The 27,186-nt window shown below is 38.8% G+C and overlaps 1 protein-coding gene across 2 annotated transcripts in view; it reads right to left on the minus strand.

Moving 5' to 3' along the window:
- Window positions 1–26,510, minus strand: part of TPP2 (tripeptidyl peptidase 2) — a 52,507-nt gene extending 25,997 nt beyond the window's left edge. For both annotated transcript variants that reach the window (XM_064712047.1, XM_064712038.1), the window contains exons 1-18: window positions 26,257–26,510; window positions 20,286–20,414; window positions 18,471–18,566; window positions 17,956–18,060; window positions 17,166–17,290; window positions 16,285–16,448; window positions 14,891–15,045; window positions 13,837–13,913; window positions 13,179–13,306; window positions 11,280–11,379; window positions 9,140–9,288; window positions 8,897–9,012; window positions 7,122–7,290; window positions 5,098–5,255; window positions 4,510–4,586; window positions 3,587–3,693; window positions 2,632–2,786; window positions 1,443–1,559 (exon numbers count right to left, since the gene is read on the minus strand). In XM_064712047.1, coding sequence (XP_064568117.1) covers window positions 1,443–1,559; window positions 2,632–2,786; window positions 3,587–3,693; window positions 4,510–4,586; window positions 5,098–5,255; window positions 7,122–7,290; window positions 8,897–9,012; window positions 9,140–9,288; window positions 11,280–11,379; window positions 13,179–13,306; window positions 13,837–13,913; window positions 14,891–15,045; window positions 16,285–16,448; window positions 17,166–17,290; window positions 17,956–18,060; window positions 18,471–18,566; window positions 20,286–20,414; window positions 26,257–26,418 — 2,289 coding nt within the window. In that variant the 5' untranslated portion in view covers window positions 26,419–26,510. The remainder of the gene's footprint in view (window positions 1–1,442; window positions 1,560–2,631; window positions 2,787–3,586; window positions 3,694–4,509; window positions 4,587–5,097; window positions 5,256–7,121; window positions 7,291–8,896; window positions 9,013–9,139; window positions 9,289–11,279; window positions 11,380–13,178; window positions 13,307–13,836; window positions 13,914–14,890; window positions 15,046–16,284; window positions 16,449–17,165; window positions 17,291–17,955; window positions 18,061–18,470; window positions 18,567–20,285; window positions 20,415–26,256) is intronic.
- Between the last annotated feature and the right edge of the window lie 676 nt (window positions 26,511–27,186).

Consider the following 27,186-nt stretch of genomic DNA (forward strand, 5'->3'; position numbering starts at 1 on the left):
TGTGTTATTTTGAAAGCGTCACAAGTGCATCTCTATTTTACAACAGCAGATAATACTGGGACTTGCAAAACTTATATAAATAAAACTTAAGCTTCACTTGCTCATCTTTTCATTTCCTAATTTAAATACTTTGTACAGAACTGGTAAGTCATACTACAGGCAAGACTGCATTTGTTTGTGCATTTAGGATGATTTACCTTAAATACGTAATTCAATATATACAATATAGAATATTAAAACACGTATTTTGTGGCGCTTCCTAGGACTATTATTACAGAATAGATTAACTCTGAAAAAGAGAAACAATACTGCATACATAGACTTGATTATGGGCAAAATAATTCAAAAAGTTTATTTCCAGCAGTATCCCATGACAAAGGCACTAGTATATGAACACTATTGAAATTTATTTTATGAAAGTTACTGGTGCTCAAAAAGGAACATCAAGACTATTTGCATTCTCTTATTTTTCAGTGTCCATTACTCATTTGGTACAATTCTGCTGGGCTGGGGGCAGCTTCTGTGCACACCATTACCAACAGCTCTTTCTTTTTCTCTTCTACCAGTTCAAGACCCGGTACCTTGACACACTACCCACTCTTTCTTCCTCAGTTTATTCAGCTCTCAGAGCCTGAATACATCCAAATTCACCCACAGGAGAGCTCCAATTTGCTCTGGCCTTTAGCTGAAAGAAAGGCAGGAGCCAAGACAGATTGGCATGCTGCTGCTTCATGCAGGTACCAGCTCTCAGAGAGCACTCTCCTCCCTCAGGGAGGCAGTGCCAAGCCAAGGCTGCATAGGACAGCAAAGAACACAGGACCAAGACAAAGTACTTAGATGTCACACTAACATTTTAAGCAACTTTTTCAATCCTTAAGTATCACAGACCATTAGGAATCATTACACTGCCCCACCCGCTGAACCTTCAACTGCCCTAAATGATGACTCAAGCCAATCACCACATCTCAACAGAACACTGAATAAAAAATAAATTTTAAGGAAATTTTACTCTGAATATGGTATGCAGAGTGCTGTTGCTTTAGCAATGGTAGCCTAGATATTTCAGTACAAGAACTGTGGTCCCAGCGAAGTTTATTTACATAAAACACTTCGTACTGTAAGCATATTTCTATTTTCAGCCTTTTACTATGTTTTATGTACTGGTGTTGAGTTTAGGTTTTTTGTTTGGGTTTTTTTTTTCTTTTTTCACTAGTGGTTTATAATGAAAAGACATAGAAAAAAAAATCACAAATAATGGTAACTGGCATTTCTCTGGGACTGAACTCCAACTTAACAACTTTTAAGAAAGAACATGAAAGTCTCATGAACAAAAATACTTTCACTGTTTCTAAATTCAGGCAATAAGGAAGAAAAGCTGGTTTTTTTCCTGAGAAACCAAAGGATTTCACAGTAATTCAATATAAGCGCTCTGGAAAACTTACCATGTTTAGCTGAGGAGCACCACAAAGTACACCATGGAAAGAAATTGTGTAATTAATGCTAACATCACTAAGGCTTGCCCACCACCGAGCAACACAAAATTCAATGGTTTTTCCAGCCTGGGAAAGAAAAGCACAAAGTTAGACTCCAGCTCCCATCTTCCTCTTCTATTGACCCCAGCCTCCCAAAACCCAACCAAAACAAAAAGGACCGGAGTACAACTCAAAAAAGACCTCTTATGTCCAGTTTACTCCAACTGTATAGATTTGTAAAGTACCAAGTAAGACATTATACTTGGTTCACAAAACATAAGACAATTCCAACAAAACAGCATGACTGAAAAATGCTTCAAAACAAGGAGTGCCAGGGTACACCCTACAGAGGAAGGTACTGCTTTTAAATGTTCCGTCTTCTATTTTTATCCCTCAAACTAGGCAGACAGGTTAGTTCATAGATCAGTTTCATGTGTGTCCCCTAAGAAATATGCATTAAAAAAAAGAAATCTCACTCACTCCCTAAGTAAGATGACACAAAACTTGAGATGTGTTTTTGCCTGGTTGGTGGGGGCTTCTGGGTTTTTCTTTTTTTTTGGTTTTTAAATAACATGACAAAATAATGTGTCAACGGGACCAACACAGCTTATGGTCCTCCACCGGATATTTCCAGATAGTAAGGGACTGAATTGCAGAGAAATTATAACTACTCGTTGGCATTAGAGCTATACAACTAAACCTAAACCCCTAAACTGCTAGCTCATTCCCTGACTGTTTTGACTCTTTGAGCTAGCATTATCCAAGGTAAGACTCCTGTACCTGGGATGTATGAACGTGAGCCAGTCAGTTACCCCTGGCTTCAAGATGAAGATGTCCCAGACTACCGCATTAATCACTAAAGGCAAAATATGCTAACTATCCAACAAGGCATAGCTCCCATTTGAAAGGGAAACAAACTGCTCTGCATGAACAAGTACAAACAAATTACAGAGATTAACGTGTATTATATTACTAAATAACTCAGAAACATTAGCAAGCTGTTAGAGATCTTTTCAAAACTGAAAATCAGTTGAACTGACTACAGCAATAAACACAAAAAGTCTTGGGTTTGTGGGTTCTTTTAGGAAATTAAATCCCAAAAAAGTTGTTATACTGCACTGATACATTATTTTATTTACCCCACCCTAAGGTAACTTACTAAGACAGGAAATGCTTCAATCACTGAGCCTTTTTCTGGTAAGGATGAAAATTTGTAGAACTCATGACTTCTGTATGCTTTTTGCTTCACAAGTTGAACAGCATGAAGCACAAACTTGGCAGTCACATCAGCTGAACATGAACACACTGTCACTTCTAGATTAAAGAAAAAGAAACACAGTCTGAAGACACAAGAATTTTAGAAGAAAAGCAGAGAAGCATTACTTTCACAAGTAATTTGTAATTTAAGAAGTTACGCAGTACCCAAAGTGGCTCCACATGTGAAAAATACTTATACATCAGTTAATTTCAAAAGCTCTTTCAGGTTAAAGGAAAACTAGCTAAGTTCAGAGGATGGTTAAAGAGAAATAAATCTCAATTAAACAGTCAAAATTAATCAGATAGTACAGATGTATCACCTGTATAGGACAGACTGCCAAATTGCAAATTAAGAGTCCTATCACTAACTTCAGTCTGAATGAAAGATTTTTGAAAGGACTATTGTTTAGTAATCTCACAAAGAAAGACAAGGGGAAAAAAACCCTTTTTTTCCCCTTCTTGCAAAATTATGAGCTTTTTACCCATTGTGAAAATCACATTTTCTTCAGTTATGACTTCTTTCAACACTACATCCATACACCTTAAAAACTAGGTAAGCCTCAGACAGCAATACTTTTCTATAAACATGGGGCATTCCTCCAGGCATAGGCAACCACTTTAGAATGTTATTGGCTGGTTTCTTTAAGACTTAGAATCAAGATCCTACTATACCAAAAACCATGAAATAACTCAAAATTACTAATTTAAGAGCTTAAAAATCAAACAAACATTTACATATTCATGGGCCAAAACCCCTTCAGTATTTATTCAGGCAGAACTCAAAATTATTTAAAACCAACTTTGTCAAGTCTGACAGATGCAATTTTTTATTTAGGTAATGTGGTCATTTTCCTTACCAGCCCATGTAGCTCCCTGGGGAACATCAATGAAGTGCCTTCGGATCTGACCAGGTTTAAAATGAACATCTGTGTATGTCAGGTCATAGCTTGATGATTCATCTACTCTGTATGTCAAAAGGAAACACAAATAGTAGTCAAACAAGCTGTGAAGCCAATTTTGGAAGGATTTTTAAATGCAAAAATACTCCAAAAGTGTGTACAATGAGGATATTTAGTCTTTAACACCAATTATATTAATCCTACTAATACAGAATCTGACAGTACAACATATCAAAAAGATTCAAAATGTCAGCTCCACCACACTATGTAAATACCATCCCAAAAATTACAGTGACTAAACAGAAATATCACAAAATCCTCATTTTCAGGGCATCTGTTTTTCCTGGCTGAGTGAATTGCCACTGAAGTGAGCTAAGGTATGGAAGTAGCAATATTTCCATGAATGAATGAGAGAACAGTTACTTTGTCTTTCCCCCTCAGGGCAGATTGTCCACCAAACAGGTTTAATAAAATATTCTCCTTCCTTATCAACATCACTTAAGTCTTATTTTTAACCCAATGATGGGCACCACACCAACTCTAAGCTCACTGTATTGAAGTCATGATCAAAGACTATCCCAATGTATACAAGGGCCCAATAATGCCCTCTGGCTCCATGTACTCTAGTTCCCAGGCAGAAATGAAAAACCAAATTCCAGCTGACCTACCCATATGAACAGGACATTGACTGATACTTTGGTCAACAAGCCAGAAGGCATCTGTATGCTGACAGAACAGGAAGCTGCTGCCACTGTGGCTAAGCCCAGCAGGACACACTGTTGTCATGACCAAACTATTAAAAATGTCACAACTGCATAAGCCTGCTGTAAGAATTTTTTCAGGTTTTTGTAGAAACTCTCAAGAGTTTTGGATTTACTCACCTTGTTGGTATAACAACAGTGATTGGAACTCTGAACAAAGGGCCTGCATTAGGCATTGCTGTATCATATCCACACACCTAACAAAATAAAATACGACTCAATCTTTGGTCAAAATCAAACTATAGAAGACAACATTCAACTTAAACCAGTTGCAAAGTATTTTGAATCTTTGTAGTTGTCACCGAGGAGAAAATGTCATTCGAGCACTGTCACCCTAGAAACAGCAGAACATCAACAATCACTGAGGAAAAAAAATATATTTTTCCCATTTTGACTCATTTCACCAGAGGGAAAAAACTCAATCAATAGTTATTCATTTGGCTTATGTTTACTATATGCTCTTATTTTTCAAACAGAGATACTCAAAGTTCTACAGGCATGTGCTACATGTGCAACATTGTATAGCCCAACTATTGCTGAACCCTGGCTTCAATCTGTATAGACTAAAATACATTGTAGCACTACTTTATGTTCTGTAAAGCTCAAAGATTTTATTTCCTTAAATATCATTTCCATAAAAAGTTGATAGAGACCCATAAGGACACACAAGGGCACAAGGTCTTGCTCAGAACACCAGTACTTCCATACCTCTGTATAATGTACTCCTCCATTCAGGCCACGTGGATCCACACGAATATTTATGTGTCGACACTGGTTCATGAGTTCTAAATGACTAGGACACTGGACCCATGGTGCATTAGAAGTCAAAGCTAAATGAAGCTGGAGAGATATTCTTTCTGTGTTTTCTGTCAGTAAACAAATTATAAAATCAATTCAGTAACAAAAACATGCGCACAGAGTCCACTGTAACAGCACTTGCCATTAAAATACACACATTGGTAAAATATTATGGGAACCAATTCCTTAGAGCCCCTGGATCTCTAACTCTGCACAAAGGGAGTGTTCTATATTACTTCTTTTAACTTGACAAAAAAAGAATAACAACAGTAGGCAGTAAAACAAAGGTGGTATCCAGCTTTGAAATTCCTCTGAAATTCCCTGAAACAGTCAACCCTGACAAAGCCAAAGGCAGGCTGCTAAGCAAGGCTTCAGTTACCCACAACATAGTCTGGAAGCAAGTATAAACTTCCTTCTACAGATAAAGTGTCGCCAATTGCAGAGAAATACAATAAAAACCAATCACATTGATTCTGAATGCTATGCTAATTATCAAACTACATTCTAAAGCATACTAAGTAAGAGGTAAAATCTATTAAAATTACTATGATAATCTAGTCAGATTTGGCAAACACACTGGCAGATTCTGCAAATTAGCTTTTATGCCAAAAACGCTACGCATTAAGGCACAGCTTCCAGAAAAGCATCCAGAGCAGTTGAAATGTTGAAATGTTTTAGTTATCAGCAGCTTCCTCCCACTCAAAAAATTAATGACACTTTGCACTTTCTTTTTTCTGTTTTAGTCCTAATTAAGCTTATCTTAATTTTCAGACATTTCATCATATCTAGATTAAGCAGAGAAAAGAACACTCTATTGTAAGTACAGCAGAAGCAATAAAAGCTTGAAGAGAGCTTCAACAGACAAACTGAGCCATCAGCCTCCCTAAACTCCTATTTAGAGTTTCTCAAACTCAGTCTTGTTGAAGACACCAGACACAGCACAGAAATAACTAGGGAAAACAGTTACCACGGAAAACTAGGGAAACAACATCTGTGCACCAGTGCCAGTCATTCATTGCAAATTCCTGTTTTTAGATTGCTTATTTCCTGCAGAAGTTTAGTGAACAATTATTTTGTGCCACGTTAAATTTAAAATGCACTGACTGCAATGTAAGCTGTCAAGCAATTAAGTTATTCAGAGTCAGTAACCTGCCCTAATTCATACTCTTTCTGCCCCTAAATAAACTCATCCCTTTGTCACATGCCAACCTTCTTGATGACCACTGGTTTCAGGAAAGGAATAAACTCATTAACAAGCTCTCACACAGCTCCCTTTCTAAACACAACATAATTCAGTCTCAGTCAGTTCCAATTTGTATTAAATAAAGCAGGGCAAAAGGGTTTGCAGAAAAACAGGTTAAACTTTATTTTCATCTGCACAACTTATTTTTACCCTTTTAGTAATACAAACCGTATAAATTCCTGTACTGCCCTTCTAAATCTAATCCATAGAAATTCCTGTATTGCCCTTCTAAATTCTAAATCTAGAATTTATAGTCTTTAAATAACTGAGAAACTAATTTCTGGGTAAGTGCTTTCATCTTTAGAACAATCATCAACCTTTGCCAGAAGTTATCTACAACACAAACCCTGAAGTTCCATAATTTCATTAAACATCAGGGATCTATGGTTACTCTTTGTTCCTCCAAAGCCTCCCCAACTTGATTTTAAATTTCTACAGAACAAAGAGATCTCCTTTTTTTCAGTGAGAGAAATCATTGAAGCAAGTCTCCCCAAACAATATGAAAGCCCTGCATGTAAGTCTGAGGTTGAAAAGGAAAAGTTGTTTATTTTGCATATCTTCCTTGACCATGAAACTATGGTTACACTGACTCCTTTTACAGTACAGATTCCTATCACTCATTTCACAGCTTTTTGTGTCAAGTTTACATTTGTATTTCTCTGCACCTCCACCTGCTAAAGCTTTTTCCTACCTGTATTCTCAGGAAAGACAGGTTCTATGCCAACCCCATGATCAGATGGTGCCACTATCTGGGCTGGATCTCTGAGGTAGATTCCACGGTTGCTGCCGACAGTAACTGTGAAGCCGATGTTACTTGCGAATGATGAATTCTGAATGAGGTAGTCATAGGCTTTATCAACCTGTTAGAAAGAGCAAGTTCTAAATTAACAAATTTCAACTTAATAGCAATTTATGCATATTCTCTTCAATATGAAATGTTTAGCAAGCACAGTAAGAAACAGTGAAGTACCTCACATGCTACCTGAGCAACGTGTGATTGCACGACACTCAGTACAGAAAATGAGGCAATTTTCGCAGTCTGCAATGGCCAGAGAGACAGAAATGCCAGAACATTTGAAAAAACAAACAAGGCCAAGTCTCCTCTGCTACAAATACACAAGAAGATTCCTATTCAGACATTACAATGAAGAAGAGGACTTCAAGGCCCAAACCTACTATTCTAATTTATTTGACTTTTTCATAGGTGGAGCAACACTAGTTAAAACATTTAGAACTTTTATACTATAAGAAGCTGAGCAATTAAAAAAAAGGGCAATGGAATACCCATGCAAGTCTTATATATTCATATGAAGTAAAAGAATCAGGTCATGAAATCCAGCTCTGGGTTTAAATACATGAGATGTCACAATCAACTCACATAAAAAAATTAATCTTCCTGTTTTAAAAATATACCTTTCCACCTCACTTGTTATTTTACTGGCTACAAAAATCTTAAATTCTCTTCTACTTGACAGACAGGTACCTTCACCAGTGAAGATTAGGGGACTCTCCTTTGAGACAAGTGGACATACAACACCTCATCTCCGAGATCAATTCTAATCACATTTTAGCACATGATTTAATCATAGGCTACTAAAACACCAAGTATGATTGGTGCATTCTATTTTTGATTTGATATGGCTACAACCACTGCTGCCTTCTGCATCAAACTCAGCATTACAGATGTGCTTAATAGGCATTACCTACTAGGTTCTAGCATCTCCAGAACTTGAATTTTGGACTAAGCATTTAATAGCTGGCATTTTGAAGCACAAGAAAAAAAATCTTAGTATTTTCTATTAGACTAGGACAGGAGTGACTGTAGGCAATAACCATGCCCAGCTCTGTAAGAGCATAAGCTAATGCATAGGGATACAGTCAGTATGCCTTTACCATATACAGGATCACATCACAGATTTCCAAACGACTCTGAAGCCCACAAGAAACGATGAGCACTCAGACTGTTCAGTGCAGGCCTGCAGCAAAGTCACTGTACAACTGCAGCTGTACCTCTCTGTGAACCAGCGTGGGTATCTGTTTTCACTGCCCAGAACTTACAGACCCAGCTTTTGTCTGGACAGAACAAGTTCTGCTGTCTCTGACAATACTTAAAAACATTTTTCAACATTAGTACAGAATCTAGGCGCCCATGTGGCGCCTCAATCCACATGTGGGTGATAAAAGCCTACATGCCACTTGTATGTCCATGTATCTTTTTGATCAGCCTAAGAATGTGTCCAGTTATCACATTTATTTTACAGTAACTACATGCTGAAACTAGAAGAACCTTCTCATTCCTCCTCCTCTCCCACTGCATTCCCTTCCTCTCCCCCAGTGAGATTTGAGAATCAAGTAGCATGGAACAAACTGAGTGAGATCACTTTAAAAGCTGTTCTGGCTGTTTTGTGGGTTAGCTTTTCACCAGCAGTTATTTATATTATACTGGGATTTTTTGCTTTCAAATACCTGAATAATACCATGTCCTTGTGCAAATACTTCTATGTTTTCAGCTTTCACTGCAGTATTTTCTAATGCTCTTCTGACAGAATGAACAGTGTAATGAACATTATTAGCTTTGAGTCCTGAAATAAAAAATAAGAGTGTTACTAGATACAACAAAATATTTGAAAGTGACAGCATTTTTTAAGAGGAAAAAGTATCTAACCTCTTTTAGATGATGCATCTATGTTTAACATTGTAGCACTTTACCTGACAACACTAACGCAATGCCTCCACATGCATTGGGAGAAGACATGGATGTGCCATTCATGAGCTGTGTTCCTCGCAGAGTCCAGTTTGGAACTGAAGCAATAGCACCTCCTGGGGCACTGATACTTACTCCAAGGGCTCCATCAGTGCTAGCATTAAAAAGCAATGGTTAAAACACAATTTTTTTTTTTTTTTTTTTTGCACAATTTAAGATAAAGTTGTCACTACATTTAAAAAAAAAATTCGCTTTAGAGAATACTCACTGCATTTTACTTCAGTAAATCCATTAACCCATTGAACCTAAGAAAAAGCATGCCACCAACTAACAATTTAAAATGTCATGCTAATCATCAGCTGTGTCTGTTTCACAGTGAGAGGTTTCTAAATTTTCCAGTCCTTCAATATTTTCCACCAGGCTTGAGCTTAGCCAGCAGAATACTTTCTGGGATTTGAATTACAAAACACACACAAACTAACCTATTAAACACTTCAATAAATAAATTCATACTCCACGTAGCCTATTCAATGGTTATTACTTCTAAAGAAAAATAGTAAAAGGAGGAGGAAGGCTAGAAAAGATCCAAAACCTAGACTTCTAATTTTGCATGCTGATAGTTCACTACCAGGTTAAGTTTTGAATTTACAAGCCTGAAACAAGAGGGCAAGGGGAGAACACATAAAAAGTAACGTCAAGACGTACGTCAGGATCAGCTGGGCCTGATCCCTAAACCCCACTTCCTCTTTCACATGCACATTTAAGAACAGAGCAACTGTGTGCCTATGGCACAGCTAGAATAGCATCTAGTTTTCAACTCTGTGAACCAGATATGCTCCATCTTTCTTGCTCTGGATAGACAAAAATTGCACTGCTTGAATAAGGACAGCCCTGCGCCTGAGCTATTTAGTTCTGTAGAGAGGCAGGATATTTTAGGGTACTTATATCCCACACTAACAGCTTCATATGTCTAAAATCCATCTGAAATCAGAATATTCCAAGTATGAAACGGCAATCTGACGTTTGGACATATTTTATGACAGCCATATATAAACCCATAAAAAGGTTCTGCATCCCAACACCTTGGGACAAGCAGTGCAGAGCACATCTGCCTGAAAGCCTCTACTGCTTACTGGGACAGACTGATCCCTACATCAAGACTGCTCTAGCAAACCTCAGGAACTCTCCAGTCATCTGCATACTGCACCCTAAACAAGGAGAATCCTCCTTCGGCCAGACTTGGCCTTTCAGCTGACTATTTTACAGGGCACAGTGACTAAGCACACAAAAAGTGATGTGCGTGTGTGCGTGTGCGTGCATGTCTGTGTGTCTATCAAAATTAATTACAAATCAATCTTCCTTTCTCAGCTGAGGGCAGAGAGCACATTTCTCTTTTCCCTACAAAAAACATGACAATCCTTCATAGTAAGATTCTTGAAACAATATACTTGCCGGTAAATATAAACACCAGAACAGCTAGAGAACAACTGCAAAGTCTAAACACAAGCAAGAACTCAAGAAAAGATGCTACTATTTTTTTTTTGTCTATCACATTACTATCAGATGCTTCTGAGAAATGAAATAATTGGTGTTTACACTGCCCTTAAAATTTCTTTCACACATATTTCAGAAAATTTTCTGTAGTGTAAGGCAGCAAGCAATTTTTTCTGCCTACTCACGCCTCTACTGAACTCAAACAAAACCCCTGAGTAAATTACACCATCACAGCAATGTCACTGTCACAGAACTAACACCACTGCAGTAACAGTATTTATTTTAATCTTCATCACTTATTGGACATTTAACTTCACCACACTAACCTAACGAAATAAATGCTATAGAAAAAAAGTAAACAAAAAAAACCCAAACAAATTTCCAGACAACCTTTCAGTAACGTTTATCATCTTTGAATAGATCTGCATCCAAATACTTTGCTGGAAAATACAGGCTGTGCTGAGGCCTGTATTCCCTCTCCTCCAGGAGTTCTAGATCCCAATATGTAAAAGTGTTACCAGAAGAGCAGGCTAGTTATGCTCTTTTCACAGGGAAGAAATACATTCATTTTGGTATTAGTGACCCAGTTTAGATTTTTGAGTTATATCACCTGAACCCCAAAGTAATCAATTTTCTTGGAATATAACCTACCTAGGCCCTCTGGATGACCAAGTGTACTGATTTGCTGGCAGTTTTTCTCTCAAAGAGTATTCAGCAACCATCATGTCAGGTGACACGTAGGCACCAACACCTGTAAAAAACATTCAAGCGTTTTAGATGTAACATAAATTTTTATTAAGAACTAAAGTAAAATTCTTCTGTGGTTTTAACTCTTCATGAAAAGAATTCTTGCTTGACATTTAAAATGGAAACACATTTTCCATCTCATTAAATCCAGATATTTTTGCAAGGCAAGTGTAAAGCTTCATGCTATGCAGTAACAATGCTGATGGGCACACTGTATAATAGTAAAATATCATGCAAACTTCCAAGTTTCCCTTTTATTCAGCTGGAATACAATCTTATACACTTCTTTCTCAACAGGTAACTCATACATTTCTTCTCCCTCTCCCGCACCTTCTTCCTCTGTTTCCACTGCTCTGCCATAAACTACAACAACTGCACATCAGAGCAATCCATGTGAACTGGTTCATGTGGCTCCCAGCTACACCCCCTGGAGTGGCCACATCCACACATCTCACGCAGGAAACAGTCTTTACTGGGTATCAGTTCCAAGTACATAGAGTATGTTAAACAGCTACATCAAAGCTTGATAAAGTAGCAATTGTAGAAGAGAATGCCAAGGATGCACACTGCAGCTATGATTTTGTTTACAGCACAAGCACTACCATGGTGGTACAAAACTACCATACCAAGCTGACAAATTTGGCAAGGCTGTCTCTGTGTGAACTAAGCCAATGTGTCAGCTGTATTTTGCTTTACCCTCAAAAAACAAAAACTCTATCTGGTTCACTCCAGATGGAGGACAGGAGCAAACTACTTGGCATGCAGAGTGAATAATCACACTGTCTCTAGAGTGATACAACTAAGCTGAATTGACAGAGTAGATGCACTGTAAGAGCAAAGCCAGTGCAGACCTGAAAAGAGCTCGTTAGTTCCAGTTCCAACCCCCAGTCTCAGTAGAGAATTAATAGCAGATTAACTTCCAGAAAGTAATCAGCATTAATTCTACTAGCTGCCCTGGAATAGCAGCTCTCCAGCTTCCAAGGTTTCATGCTAGTCTCCTTACATACTGGTCTCCTTGCATAAGAATTCTGACACTTAAAAAGCATCTTGTGTAATGAAGCAGTGAGACAATAAAGGATTTATTTATTTCATTAAGACTAAGGAAGTTACCCCTGAATGCCAGACATTTTGCTGAATCTTATAACTCAATATATTAGCCTATCAGAAAAAGAATTTTAATGACAGTAATAGACTTGCACAGCAGCGACACTGCAGCTGGAAAAATTCCTCCCCTACATGAGGACTTGCCTAGATCCTAGCATGGGATTATTTTCTATCCAAATTAAAAACATCTGTTCCACTTAAAATAAAAATTACAGTATCTGATGAAGACAGATGATCGAAAACTGTAGTTCTTACAGTTCAAAATGCATTGCAATACTTCCAAGAAGATTAATTAGAATCCAACTTAGAATCATATTTTCCTAAGTTGCATTCACCAGCAGCTATGGGTTGGAGCAAAGTGGTGTGCTTAGATAGTTAGAGTTTAAAAAGTAATCCTGAAATATTCAAGTAAGTCAGACCAAACATTTCTTTTGCAAATTTTATACTAAGCCACATTAAATCTAGATCATTTGCCTCCCACCTCTTTTCTACATATGTAAGGTCTTGAATTGTAAGAACATAACAATCTAAATTTGTATACCTAAACATAGAGCAAGTGCTTCTCTCAGAATTAACCTTGTAGCACAGCAGGCAATTTTTTAGATTTTAGCTCAGCAATCAAACATGGCACAAAAGTACAAAGTTTGAAAAGACAGAAGCTGAATAATGTCAAAAAACTTGTCTAAATGAATTATTTACCTATTACACTAGATGTAGTTCCACCAGGACATCCAACTGTAGAAAGGCAAGGACCATTATTTCCTGCACTTGAAACATAGATTACATTGTGTTTCCACACTGCTTCATTAATCACTTCACAAATTCTCCTAAAGAAAGAAATGAATCATTTACTCAACAATATAGCTTTCTTCCACAGGACAAAGCTCCCGTTTCTAGTACAACCTCTGACCATTCACCAAACAAGGAAACTTATGCAGCCTGCTTCCCACACCTAGCAGAGGCGGTTCCAGTACAGAAGCTGACCACAAAAATATCTTCTAGTTTCAAAAAGGAGTGAAAATTATGTAGTGATCCTAGGTCTTCAAAAAATACCTCACACATCATGTGGTGTTGCAACTATAAAAGTTCTTTATTATGCTAAAATATTATTTGTGTACGTGTTATAAATCTGTGAATTATATATTTATATACATATTATAAATGAAAAGCTTTTTCAATGCGTTTACCTCTTTCAAAGCCAGTTTAAAACTTATACTGCACAGTTTTTAACTTATGAATCATGCGAGGAATCAAGCTTGGATGGTTCACTCTTAGCCACTAGCTGACTTACAGAAAACTCAACAAATACAATTCCACCTCTGCGAAATGAAAATACTTTAACTACAGTACCACTCACCCAGAATTTGGCCAATGCGTTGCTTCTCCATAGCTGTAGTTGACAAGATCACATTTGTATTTTATTGTTTCTATCATCTGATAAAGTAAAAATGGAAGTCAAAATACGTGCTAGTCAAAGAATGAAAGTGACTTCAGGAATGACAGAAAACATCTGCTTAAACTGATTTGCTACGTATCTCAGAAAGACAGATAAATCTCTTGAATCAAGAAAATAATTTACTGCAGCCAGATAAGTGCTATTTTCCCAAAGAACTAAGAAAATTATAAAACCTGTTCCCTGAAAAGCCTTATTCTTTCCATTTTCCCAGTTATAAATCAAGACATTATCCTAAGAGAAAACTGCAGACAGCACTACTATTGTCTCAAGAACATAAAATTCTCCTTTCCTGTGCAGTTTGATTGAAGCACAAAAAGTTGCAAAAAAGTTACTGTTCATGTTGCTACATCAAAATATCCTATGGACCACAACATAGTCTTTTCACATCCTTTTCTTAAGTAAAATCTTTCCTTACCAATTCATTATACAGAAAAGCTCTTGGGTCTTTCATCACTAAAAGGAATGCTGTTTTTCCTCACTCTTAAGAAAAAGAGTTAACACAAACATAGGTAGATACTTGCCGCTATTCTACATTTATTCTAGATCTGAGTAACTATAAAAGATACACTGACAACACAAAGAACTTTATCCAATATGCAAGTAACTGCTCTCATGCATCAACCTAGTCAGACACTGCAAGTCTGTTAGCCTGGAGAAACTCTAAGAGCTCTATGCAATAGAAGTTTTGTTTTATATTAAAACACCAGTCTTACAATATGCTTTAAAATACATTCTAGTTGGTTTTAGGTGTTTTGGCTGTGTTATTTATTGCTTAAGGGTTTGTTTTTTTTGGGGGGAGTAGCTTGGTTTTTTTTTTAATTTTTTGGTATTTTTGTTGGAAATACTGTAGAACCATAAAAACAAAGCCTATAAACAAGTAGGGCATGAAGTTTCACAATATTCTACACTTAGATCACACAGCTGAGATTAATAATTTATTCAGTGAAACACCCACAGCTCTTATGAGACCAGTGCCAGTTTCCATTGTACTCAGTCTCGTATCACCAATCTTGATTGCAAGAATCTGAGCTCCAGGAGCCACACCATTCCGTTCTGGTTCGTCTGGAAAGTATCCAGCTGCAATACTAGCCACATGTGTCCCATGTGCTCCTGTGCAAAGGAAAAGTATGTTTTTTCAGTGGACTTCATTTGTAAGAATTATGCTACAGCTCAATTAATTTTCGCTTATTGAGTTGTAAGCACATAAATCCAGTCAGCGGCCAGTCACCAGTGCTGCTGATACCAAAAGGGTGACAGTGTTCACCAGGAATCAGCAGTGGAGCCAGACCTGTTCAATATTTTATGATGGTCTGGACAAGGGGATTGAGAATATCCTCAGTCACTGTGCAGACAGGCTGGGCAGGAGTGCTGATCAGCTGGAGGATAGGGAGGCTCTACAAAGGGATCTGGACGGGCTGGATCAATAGGCTGAGGCTAACTGTATGAGGTTCAACAAATCAAAAAGCTTTTTAAGGAGAGAAAGGAGGCAGCAGGAAGAGAGGAGCAAAGCATTAACTTAATTCCACTACCAAAAGTTACTTTGCAGGCTCAACACTTCCTACTCAAAGTTAGGAATACTACACCTGAGACAACTCAGGTAGCAGGCATTAAGAACAGAAAACAGAACTGCACAGAAACACAGAAAGGAACATCTCAAATAAGTTACCATCTATTTAGAAATCTGAACTGCTTATGTAGCCCTACTGAGATGGGATATTTTCATGAGGAATGAAGAGCATTTTTCAAAGCAAATGCACCCATACCATCCCAACCACCCAGTCTGCTTCCAAAATAAACCATGATTACTTAAAGAATACTCTAAAACAGGTTCAGAGGGTTTGGAACTACAGTTATAGTGACATCTGACATAACAAAAAAGTTTGCATAAACCTATATTAAGATCAATACCCATTTTGTTCATGGGTATTATATTCAAGATTCTTAAAGTAGACAAGTACAAAGGAGAGCAACTAAAAATCAATCATCACTCTACATTTAACAAACATAACAAAAAAGGTTTTTTGAAAGAAGGTTCTCTTTAGTTTAGCTTTTAAGATGCACGAACATGTTAAAGAATACCTAAGTGGGCACATTCTATGTATTCATGCTTATGTACATAAAGTTGACAATATTTCATACAAAAAAGCAAGCAAGTTTGGTAATGAGCTATCATTATAGAATTTAGTTCAGGAAATATGAGTATTGATCTTAAAAGTCATAATAACAAATGCTGTACTACGACAGCTGCCTCAAGCCATTCCAAGTATCAGAAACAAGACCCAATTCAAATTACTGCTTCTCATGATACCTACTTAGCAGCAAAATGTTTTTAAGATTATTTTTATTTACCTCCACTTGTCACAATAGAAAGGAGGTTTCCATCATCATATATATTCACTGAATAATTCAACATCTCAGATGTTCCAAAAGATCCATATTCCTGAGCCTCTTTGTAGGTTCTCAGCACTGTACAGTTAGCTAAGTCACCACTCTCACTTGTATCTATGCAGGCTCTGTTGACAAAAACAAACAAACAAAAAAAGGCAATGTCACAGCTGCTGCAAACTTTTGGTTACCTACCATTTCCAGCTGTGCACAGCAAAAAGACTTCAAGAGTTTGGTTCTGTGTTTTGGTTTCTTTAAACAGTTCTTTGAGCAACTACTTTAAAACTTGATTGTTTATAAAATTCAGAAACTATGAAGTTATCTAAATAAAATGATTTTCAAAACACTGCTAAATTCAAATAACTCTGTATTTGAAAAGCAAGAGTATGAAAATTTAGGGAAGTTCAAGGAAGAAATTCTACTAAAGGTAGACAGACGTTCAGTGATCGTACACAAACATTTGAAGTTTTACTGTTTTGTATGAAGCACATACAAAAGAAATGTGCCACGTTACATCCTGAAGTCTCTGCACAGACACTCGTTCTGTCTTATTTCACATCACCAATGGATAGTCAAAACAGTTTTATTCTGCTTCAGAAGAAAAATCCCATAAGCTTACACTCATATCACATTGTCTTCAATAAGACTTTATTCTATCCCATCTTCATTTGGGACCAGAATTTTGTCAAGAAATTCAATTAATACAGCACGACGATTTTAAAGCAAAAAATACTTAAAACCTCTATAAAGAGGGCAGATACAGAGATATAAAGATAACAAGTCTTCAATGCAAGTTATTGTTTTATGTAAAGAACAAGATATTTTAGACAAGTTTAGTCATTTACCTCCAGGTCTCACCATCATACCACACTACACAATCATATACTGGGCCAGGATCACTGTATTTTTTCTCAAAAGAATTCAACAATTCCACTTGATTTTGAAGTTCTTCCTTTATTAGCTTATTTACCTAATACAACAAACAAAATTCAATTAGAATATTTCCAAAATTACTACAAGATAGGTAATCCTACATTCTTTTCTAGTGCTATACATTTTTTCCATTACTTTCTCAGGAATGTTAGACTATCCTAGGAGTCATAAAAATCTAGAAGTTCAATGGCTTTCAACAGTGCACTATTTATTTTTTGGGCTATTATGTACAACTACTTCTAATTTCTGTAAATATAACATTTAAAGCCATTATTTTCTTAAAGACTATTAAATGATAAAGTAGTATCTGAGGCATTTCTGGTACTTCATTAAAATAGTACACAGTTTACACAAGAAAGAATATGTTTAGAAAATTCCAACTTTGAACACAGCAAGGATGGTGGCCTCAAAACATTGCACATTAAATTAAAAACAAAACTTACTGAAAAAATCCAACAAATTTTTTGAAGTAATCCTATTTTCATATTTCACACCAACTCTCAAACGTAAACAACACTAACTAAACTGAACAGCCATGCATAGAAAGACTTATAAAATTAATCAGAAGATACACTGGCAAATTACATGTCAAAATACTCACAAGTATCTTTGTTTCACTCATCTAATGAAACATTTTAATCCTGTCAACCAGTAACAAATTGTTGCAAAGAACAAGTTCATAAAATTAGGCTTCATGCAAACCTGTGAGGGAGAGCTATGAGCAGCATCAAATTCTTCTTGTTTCCTACAGGCCTCTGCTAGAGCCAGCCTGTGAACAGGATCCCAGAGCTTTTCCTTGCGCTCTTTCTGCAAAATAACATCAGAAGTTCCTCAACATGCTAAGAAATATATGTCAAAGTATGAAGTCTATAAAGATAATTTGAAAATTCTGATTTGAGACAATGGCTAAAAAAGGTTATACAATAGTATAAATAAGCATAAATTGCCATACAACTTAAAAAAGGGGGCTACCAGTAATTTCTGTACTTCTAGCCTCAATGGACCATTGTGAGGAGGATTTCCAAGCCACCCCCCTGTTGCTCTGAAAAAATCACAGAAGAAATGGAATCAATAAAAATCAGAGAGAATACCATTTAAGTGCTGGTTAGCAATCCAAGTATGTTAGCAAACCACATGCTGTAGTGTTCTAACAAAATTAAGAAACAGAACTGTAAAATATGACTATATATCAGAAAGAAAAGATAATTCATCCTTACCTGAATCCTCTCCTTAAGAGCTTTAGGATAGATATCATAACCATTTTTTATGCCAATGTGATATTTGCCTGAAGGATTTACCCAGTTTGCTGGAATCTACAGAAAAGTACATTTAGAAATAGGTTAACTAATGCCATTAAAAGAAGTCCTCAAACAAAAAACCCCAAGACTATGTAAGACAGATTAGCAGAACAAACCTGCACATACTGCCAATTTAATTCTCTGTCTCCATAACAGTAACTACTGCACTGTTCCAACAACATGATATGGCATTTTCAATCCAGCTCCCAAAAATCAGTATCGGTTCATGTGACACTGCCATTGAACATCTTTAAGCATTAGTTGCTCTGATAGTCTATTTTTAAAACACAAAGCTCCAGCTTTACTGAATTTGCTGGGTGTGGGGAAATAACAGTACTATAAGTGAAACATAACATGAGCAAGTATGGTTGGAAGCCATGACAAACATCTGAATATCTCACTTCACAGCTTCATGCAATTTAGACTCTGTATATCAGGATCTGCCCATCCTAGTAAAAAAAGTAAAAGAGCAACAGATTTAGCCTTACAATCATCTTCTGTACAAAATTATGAAGAAAGCTGACAGTATGGAGAGATCCAAAGATGTGATGCCCCCATACCACATCATCAATCCCATCAGGAAATGAAGAACTTGTTAGCAACATCAGTTCTGTGTACCCAAGACCTACTAGACTGTGTCCTTTCTGGAAACCCTACAGCATTTCTGCAATGCATATAGTGAGAATTCAGTGAGTCTACAACCAGGTCCTCACAGATTTTTCAGTCTCTAAATCGATTCACCACGAGCTTAACACAATTCCTCTTGTAGGTCATGCAAATGTGGAAAATACTAGCACTTTTAAAGACACTACTGTGTCTGATATTTTTAAAATATATTAGCACATTTTCTTCAGCCAATTTCCAAAGCTGTATCAGATACTGGTTTGAACAAATAATTAAATTATTATCAGGCCCCCAAAAAAGCTCTGTACACACCCCTATTCAGCTACAGAATAAATTAGAGATAAAGACATATTGTAAAAAACACTAAGCAATCTACATGAAGATGAGCAAATGCACCATTAGGTTTGGGTAAGATCTGGTTAGCTGGTTTCAGTTGGGCTAGGGTTGATTTTCTTTACAGTAGCTGATATGGGGCTGTTTTGGATTTGTGCTGAACACTCCTAATAACTCAGGGATGTTTTAGCTGCTGCTGGAAACTGCTTGCACAGAGTGAAGGCTTTTTCTCTCACCCATCCCAAACAGTGAGCAGGCTAGAGATGCACAAGGATTTGGGAGGGGACACAGCTGGGACAACTGATCCCAACTTGACCACAGATATATTCCATACTATACAGCATCACAATCAGCATATAAAGGCAGGGAAAGAAGGAAGAAGGGGAGTCATTAAGAGTGATGGCATCTATATTCAAGTCACCATTTGTGTGGAGTCCAGCTTTCCTGGAGATGGCTGAACACCTGGGTATCTGTGGGAAGTGGTGAATGGACTCCTTGTTTTCCTTTGCTTGCATGCAAGGCTTTTGTTTTACCTATTAAATTGTCTTTATCTCGACATGTAAGTTTTTTCAATTTCACCCTTCTGATTTTCTTCTCCCCATACTGCCTGGGGAAGGCTGAGTGACCAGCTCTATGGTGCTTAGCTGCCAGCTGGATTTAAACCACAACATCTGGCTAAAAGGAAGTAAGTTTTGCAAAAACCAAAACAAGTGCTAAATTTGCTGTTAACCAAAGAAGATGATGTCCAGTGGTGTCTCTGTACCACCAAATACTCACCTTTAAAGTTCTTCCAGAAAGACCAGTAATTTCTCCATCTTTAGGTTCTGCAATGGTACACGTAGTTACATCACCACTGCCCGTAGTGTCAATGATATCAATTATCTTCGGTTTCCCATCAGTTGTAATCTGAAAATATGAGCACAGAAAAATTGGGAAATATACTTGATTAGTACTTTAGCACACAAATCAGGAAAGTTTTGTTGTTAAAAATATCAACTAGCTTTTTCAGGCTTTAACTGAAGGACATAAAACCAACTTGAACTCAAGATAAATTTTCAAATAACTAAGACCAACATGTTCATACAAATCCACTTATTTCTAATAAAGATTTAGAAGAGAAAAAAAGTAAAAACACTCTATCAACAAAGCACAGGCAGCCTCAATTTAAAAGCAAGCCTAAATTTGCAAAAAAGCTATTTGCAAGAACTACTATTTGTTTTCATATTATTTGTTGTGTTGTGTGTGACCCCTCATTCTGGACAAATTTTATAGTAATGAATGCACAAGTAAGAAAATGACAGGTGCTGAAGTACAAGCTCTCACAAACTGGAATCTCTTAACTGAGCTTAAAGAAGCCTGAAAGGGGCACAAGTTACTATTACCTTATTTTTCCTCTTTGAAAGATTCTGCTTTGTGTTTTAATCCATTTGCACTGTTAGCAGCTACAGCTATATACACCTAATACTTCTACAAGGAGTCTGGAAAGATGTTATAGCAGCCTCCCAGCACCTAAAAAGGGCCTATAAGAAACATGGAAGCAATTTTTTACATGGCACAGGCAGTGATAGGACAAGGAAGAATGGCTTTAAACTAAAGGAGACTGTCAGACCAGTTTTAAGGAAGAAATTTTTCACTGTAAGAACAGTGAAACACTGGAACAGGTTGCCCAGGTGGATGCCCCATCCACCTGGAAACATTCAAGGTCAGGTTGGATGGGGTTCTGAGCGATCTGACGTAGTTAAAGATGTCCCAGCTCCTTGAAGGGAGGTTGGAATAGACAGCCTTTCAAGGTCCCTTCCAACCCAAACAATTCTATGATTCTATGAATTTATCATACATACATATTTTTACAGTGCTGTATCAAAGACTGATTACAAAAAGAAGATATCAATCATCTTCCTAGTATTTCCTATACAATAACTACACTGAAAGTGAAAAGAGCTTCATATTCAGAAAAGCAGCCACATTTGTTGTTTTCTACATTTAAATTTATGGTATTTTTGCCTTTATTCTCTATCAATAATTTTGATGTTAGATATAATATATGGAAGGTTGTTTTGTTCCAATAATGCTCTAGAATTGTGAATTCAGCTACTGGAAGCTACCAACACATTCAAACTGTTTCATAAAAGTCACACTGCTGCTGCCAAAAGGACAAGAGTCAAGTTCTTATCACATCTCAGTAAACAAGGATACATACTTCCATGGTCTCAAATTCACGGCTTAAAAAAAAAAAAACAAGTAACAAACAAAAATCCAACCAAAACCCATACAATCCAGAAAACAATCTCCTAGAAACTCAACAACAAAAAACCAACCCAAACAAGTAACAAGCAACACCCCCAATGCTTAAAAAAATAAAAAGAATCAACCCCAAATATTCCAAACCCATAGTAACCATAAAAACAGCATCAATTTCATTTCCCAGAAGGTAACAAATACTGCTTTTGAACAGGCTTGCTAGGGAAGAACTTTCATGACAGAAATGAACACTCTGTTCACAGAAATTCAAGTTCACTGGAGAAAATCTTAAGAGCATCTTAACCTGGTAAAACATCAACCAATCGATAGTTACATAGTAGTGAAAATTTACTTGGGGAACAGTGTGTAGGCAGTAAACCATACACTTTTCAAGCATTTGTAATTAATGTCTTCAATGCTGGCCACAATTCACACAAAAGTCAAGAGCCGCTCCAATACTAAAACAACTGCAAACCAATCCTGACATTAGCAGCACTTGTCACTTTTCAGTATGCCTCTACTCAAAGTCAACTATTCAGTGATCAAAGTACAAGAAAACAAGAATGAAAATGTTATCCAAGGTGACTTGCTTGAAGGAGGCAAGTTATACAGCAACAGGTGGCCAGAACACAGACTTATGCTGCAGCAAGCTTGGATAGTTTTAGGAGTTGTTTCCTAGCCCAAAAAACGAGGTGCACCTCCTACACTCTATGGCTCTCTGCCTCCTAGCTGAAACCTAGCAGGCCCATACATGCATGTGAGTTTGTACTGTCAGAACCAAGAAATCAGAGTCTTTCAGTCAGACACAAGAAACTCAGAGTTTCAGCTGGTCTAAGGCTCAATTCCTAAGAGCCGCAATCCAGACAGGTTCAGGGAACTCGGTGCAAGTAACCGATACGGCAGCTCCTGCTACCACGAGCGGCCCTTCGGCACGCTGCCCACCAGCAGCAACGCCAGAGTGAAACTCAAGAGTTCAGCTCAGTTTGCCTTTGCAAATCTTGTCATCCTGAGTTTAAAATTATAATAATAATCAAGTGACCTTGATCAATTCCCTCATGTGAACAGAAGAGTCCTGAAGTAATGAATTGATCACAGACAGAAGGTACATCCTAGTACCTTTTGCATTAGAATTTAAAAACAATTATTTTTATACCATTAAAAATATTTCATACTGTGTTTAGAAAAAAAATCCCCAATCCTGTCTTAATTATTTTGGCTTGCCTATAGGCATTTAAAAAACAAATCAGTAGTTTAAAACTGAAAACTACTTTGCTGTTTATACATTTCTGCTTGAAGTTTTAAAATCCTATGTACATGTTAGTTCTGACTTTGTAAAGCAGATAAATTAGTAAACTGAGAACACTAAAATTAATCTGTGTGCATAATCCTGACAACTCATACAGCTTATAACAGAAGTAGAGGAACACCAGTATCTTTGAAAATCACAACACAAGGAAAGCCAGATATATTTTAGCATGTTTTTGCCAGCCCATACAATCACTGACTCCAACTGTCAGCTACTGCAGCCACAAGAGATGAACAAGTTCTTCAGCACTTTGGTCATGGGACAGCTGATCATCATAATCACAAACAAAATAATTTCCAAGCAATTTTTTTAACTCAGTGCTGAAAAGCAAGTAAAACAAAACTAGCTGCTACGGCTAAAAAGCTGTCACATAAAAGCACAAGTAAATGTTAGTAAATAATAATTCCAAATGCCACTTTACAAAATAAATAAATTTGCAAGAAGCAAAATGAACTGACTTATCTATCATGAAACAAAAGAAGCCGCAATAGGAACAGGGAAAGGACAGGGTGGGGCTGAGCAAAGACTATACCTATACAATCACAACACTCCATTAAATGCATCTAAAATTTCATCAGTCACTCTGCCTTAATGAGAATTACAAACAATGACTTGGCAGACAGCAGGAAATACATTCTACCAAGAGAACTGAAAGAGGGCAAAACTCACATGAAAGAAGCAGACAAACTAAACCTTACAGTTGGTGTCAACTGGTGGAAAAGCAAGGGAAGAAGAGGTGAAAGAAATTCCCTAGAAGGCACTGGTTCCAAAGATTCATAAAGAAAAGGAAAGTAAGTACAAGCTAGAATAACATTTTATGTATCAAAGAAAGCCAATCAACAGACAACAGATCTAAGAAGGTTTTGTTAACTATTCTCTCTATAGCAGCAAGCGTCCAGGGAAGAACAGAAACATAATGATATTTCCCTGTTAAACTCTGTCCCCAGATCTTTCTGTCCCTCAGAAAGAAAACAAACAGTGCTATCAATGTTTACAAACCAAGTCACAGAATCAACAAGCAAAGAACCCTACCCAGGAATGAAACACTATGCAGCAGCTAAGAAATTAACTGTTTTGTTTTGATTAAGAACTCCACTATATCCAAATCACAGTAGCTCATTTTAGCTTGTAACAATCATTGTCATTAACCAGAACTCAAAGTTGTCATATCAATTAACCTTGCTACAGGTTAGCAACTCATTCAACATCTTATAGATCTAACTTTATGCCAGGCCAGGAACTGACAAGAAGACTGACAGTAAGAAAAAGCAGCAGCAGGAAAGATGGGTGTAAAAAAAAATTTCAAAAATTATCCCAAGGTTAGAAACTACTTCTTGCAGTACAGCTATGCTGTGTCACTGCCTGTGCCCAGGACACTGATTCATTGCACTGAGCCAAAGTGTAAACTGGCAAATGCTCCAGAGAGTGAGAACATTCTTTTGCTGAAGAAACACCTACAAAGCTATTCTGGACTGGGTGCTGCCTTTGCCTCCTTTATAACTCCCTGTGCAGTAAGTATCCCCTAGCTGTACTTTAGCAAGCTCCTTAAGCCAGGTCTATTAAGCGGGCAGTGTGAAAAGATCACACAACTTCTTTACATGTTTTTCTGACAACCCTGCAAACTTCTTCTCACCCACTGCAACATGAATTACACATCCTGCTCTTCAAATCTTTTACTTTTTCTACAAATCTTCTACTGCATTACCCAAAATTTTATCCTGTGTGTAAAGAAAGTAAGTTGGAGAAAACTGATATGGTCAACACAGAGATCATGATGCTTCATAAATGTCCCTTATGAACCTTGGATTACCTATATCAGAACAAAGCTTCTCACTACTGCCAATAAATTCATACTGGGGTTTTGTTGTTGTTGACGACTACTCATTCATAACCTCAAAAACTCAGGGGTTTTTGCTTTTATATGTGAAACTTCAGAAGCATGCACATAATTCAATTTATATTCACACCTTCCTAATTGTCTTCCATTACTTTCTGCTCTGCCCATGGTATTACCATGATTTCCTTTTGGCTAGCTTTCATTAAGATTTCCAATTACTCTTCCACTCACCCACAACTTCTTACCAAAAGCATTGGCTTCATTTCAGCTTAAATCAACAGAAGTGACACCTGGGTACTCCTTCCCTCCATCCAACCCGTCCTCTTAACTCATCCTCTAGTCTAACCCCATCCCATAAGGAGTCATTTCAGAACATGGAACTAATGATCTGCCAGGGTCAGGTCCCTGAATGAGGTCACTTAGGAGTTAATTCCACACCAAAGAAAGGATGGAAACCAACACAAGCCCTGCTTAGTCAAAACAAAACATAACAAAGGATTCAGCGTCCAAGTGAGCTGCATACAACTCCGAATCATTCTTCCACGGACTCCTATGCCATCACTCAGACATAACATGTTGACAAAAAATCTAAAGCAGCAGTGACACAAAGGGCCACATGCAAACTTGCAAGATAAAGAAATGTTAAGAGACAAAGGTTACAAGAAATAAGCGCTGAGAAATGCCCAAACTGACATCATACACAGAAATTTACAAAACCGACACGGAGACATAAAGTTGGCAGATCAGAAAAAAAGCTGGCAGAATCAAATTTGATACAGACTGCTATTGCAATAAAACGCAAGAGAAATATAAAGAGAAAGACGGGTATGCAAATTGTGCCATAAATACACTTTTCATGTAAAACACCTAGGCAGCTGTGCGTAGCCTCGAGCTACCTAATGCCGAAGTAACGCAGGTTTAACAAAAACACAAAGCGTTCTTTTATAATGAGCTCTGCGCGAGAAGGCAGCCCCGGAGATCCAAGTGCCATGACACGCCTGCGGACGGCTGGGCAGGGAGCAGGATCCGCACGGCAGCAGAAGCCCCGGGGGTGACCAGTGCGGATCCCTGGCCACGGCATCTCCCCGCCCTCCCGCACCCGAGCCCCGCTCACGCGTGCGGGGCGGGAAGCGAGAGCGAACACAAGCCACGAGTCCCCGGGACAGGAACAGTCCCCGGGACAGGGACAGTCCCGGGGACAGCCCTCCGGGGCCTCCCCCGCTCTCGCCGCCGCTGCCTCGGGCCGCCCGAGTGCCATGGCCGGCCCCGTACTCGTCCCCGTCCTGCCGGGGTCGCTCCGGTAGGACCCGGGAGCTCCTTGCGAGCCGCGGCCGTGACTCAGGGCCGCCGCCGCCCCGCTCTACCTGCATGCCAGGCGCCCCGGGGTCCACGCCGGTGTCCAGCACGGCTAGCAGCACCCCCCGCCCGTCGAAGTCGGGGAAGCGGGCGAGGAAGGCAGCGGCACCGGTCTCCTTCTTGGGCAGGAGCCCGTGGAACGGGAACGGCTCCTCGGCGGCGGCCGCCATGGCGCGAGACCGGGGCGCGGGGCCGGTGGGGACAGGCTGCGAGAGGCCACGGGAGGGCGGCGCATGCGCGGTGCCGCCCCACCGGCCCGCGGGAACGCGCACCCCCTGGCGGCCCGCGGCGCGAGCTGCACCGGAGCTAAACTGACCAATAGGACGCCGAGGCGGGCGGGGCCTACTGTGCAGGCAGCCAATCACGGGAGGGACGCGTTCCACGCGCCGGGGCTGTGGCGGCCACGTACGGCGGCGGCGGGAGCCGAGGGCACCTTCGGTCGCCGGGCCGGGCCCGCCCCGCCGCGCCCCGCCCCGCCCCGGGGCTGCCGGCCGGCTGGCCGCAGGCTGCGGCCTCGGACCCTGCCCGCGGCTGTGCGAGGGTCCCCGGCGTCCTCCTAATCGCAAACGGAATCACGGAATCACTTAGATTGGAAAAGACAGCTGAGATCATTAAGTTCAAGCTATGACCGAACGCCGTGTCAACTGAGTGTCAACCGAGTGTCAACCACACCACGGCACTGAGTGCCAAGTCCAGCCTGTCCTTAAACACCTCCAGGGACGGTGACTCTATCTCTCCGGGCAGCCCATTCCAATATCTAATCTCGCTTTCTATGACGAATTTCTCCCTGGTGTCCAACTGAACCCCTGGCACACGTCTTGAGGCCATTTCCTCTCAGGCAGTCACTTGCTGCCTGGGGGAAGAGGCCGACCCCCGCCCGGCTACACGCTCCTGTCAGGTGGTTGTAGAGACCAGTGAGGTCTCCTCTGAGCCTCCTT

The sequence above is a fragment of the Zonotrichia leucophrys genome, chromosome 1 (genome assembly GCF_028769735.1).
Source record: "Zonotrichia leucophrys gambelii isolate GWCS_2022_RI chromosome 1, RI_Zleu_2.0, whole genome shotgun sequence".
Lineage (NCBI taxonomy): Eukaryota > Metazoa > Chordata > Aves > Passeriformes > Passerellidae > Zonotrichia > Zonotrichia leucophrys.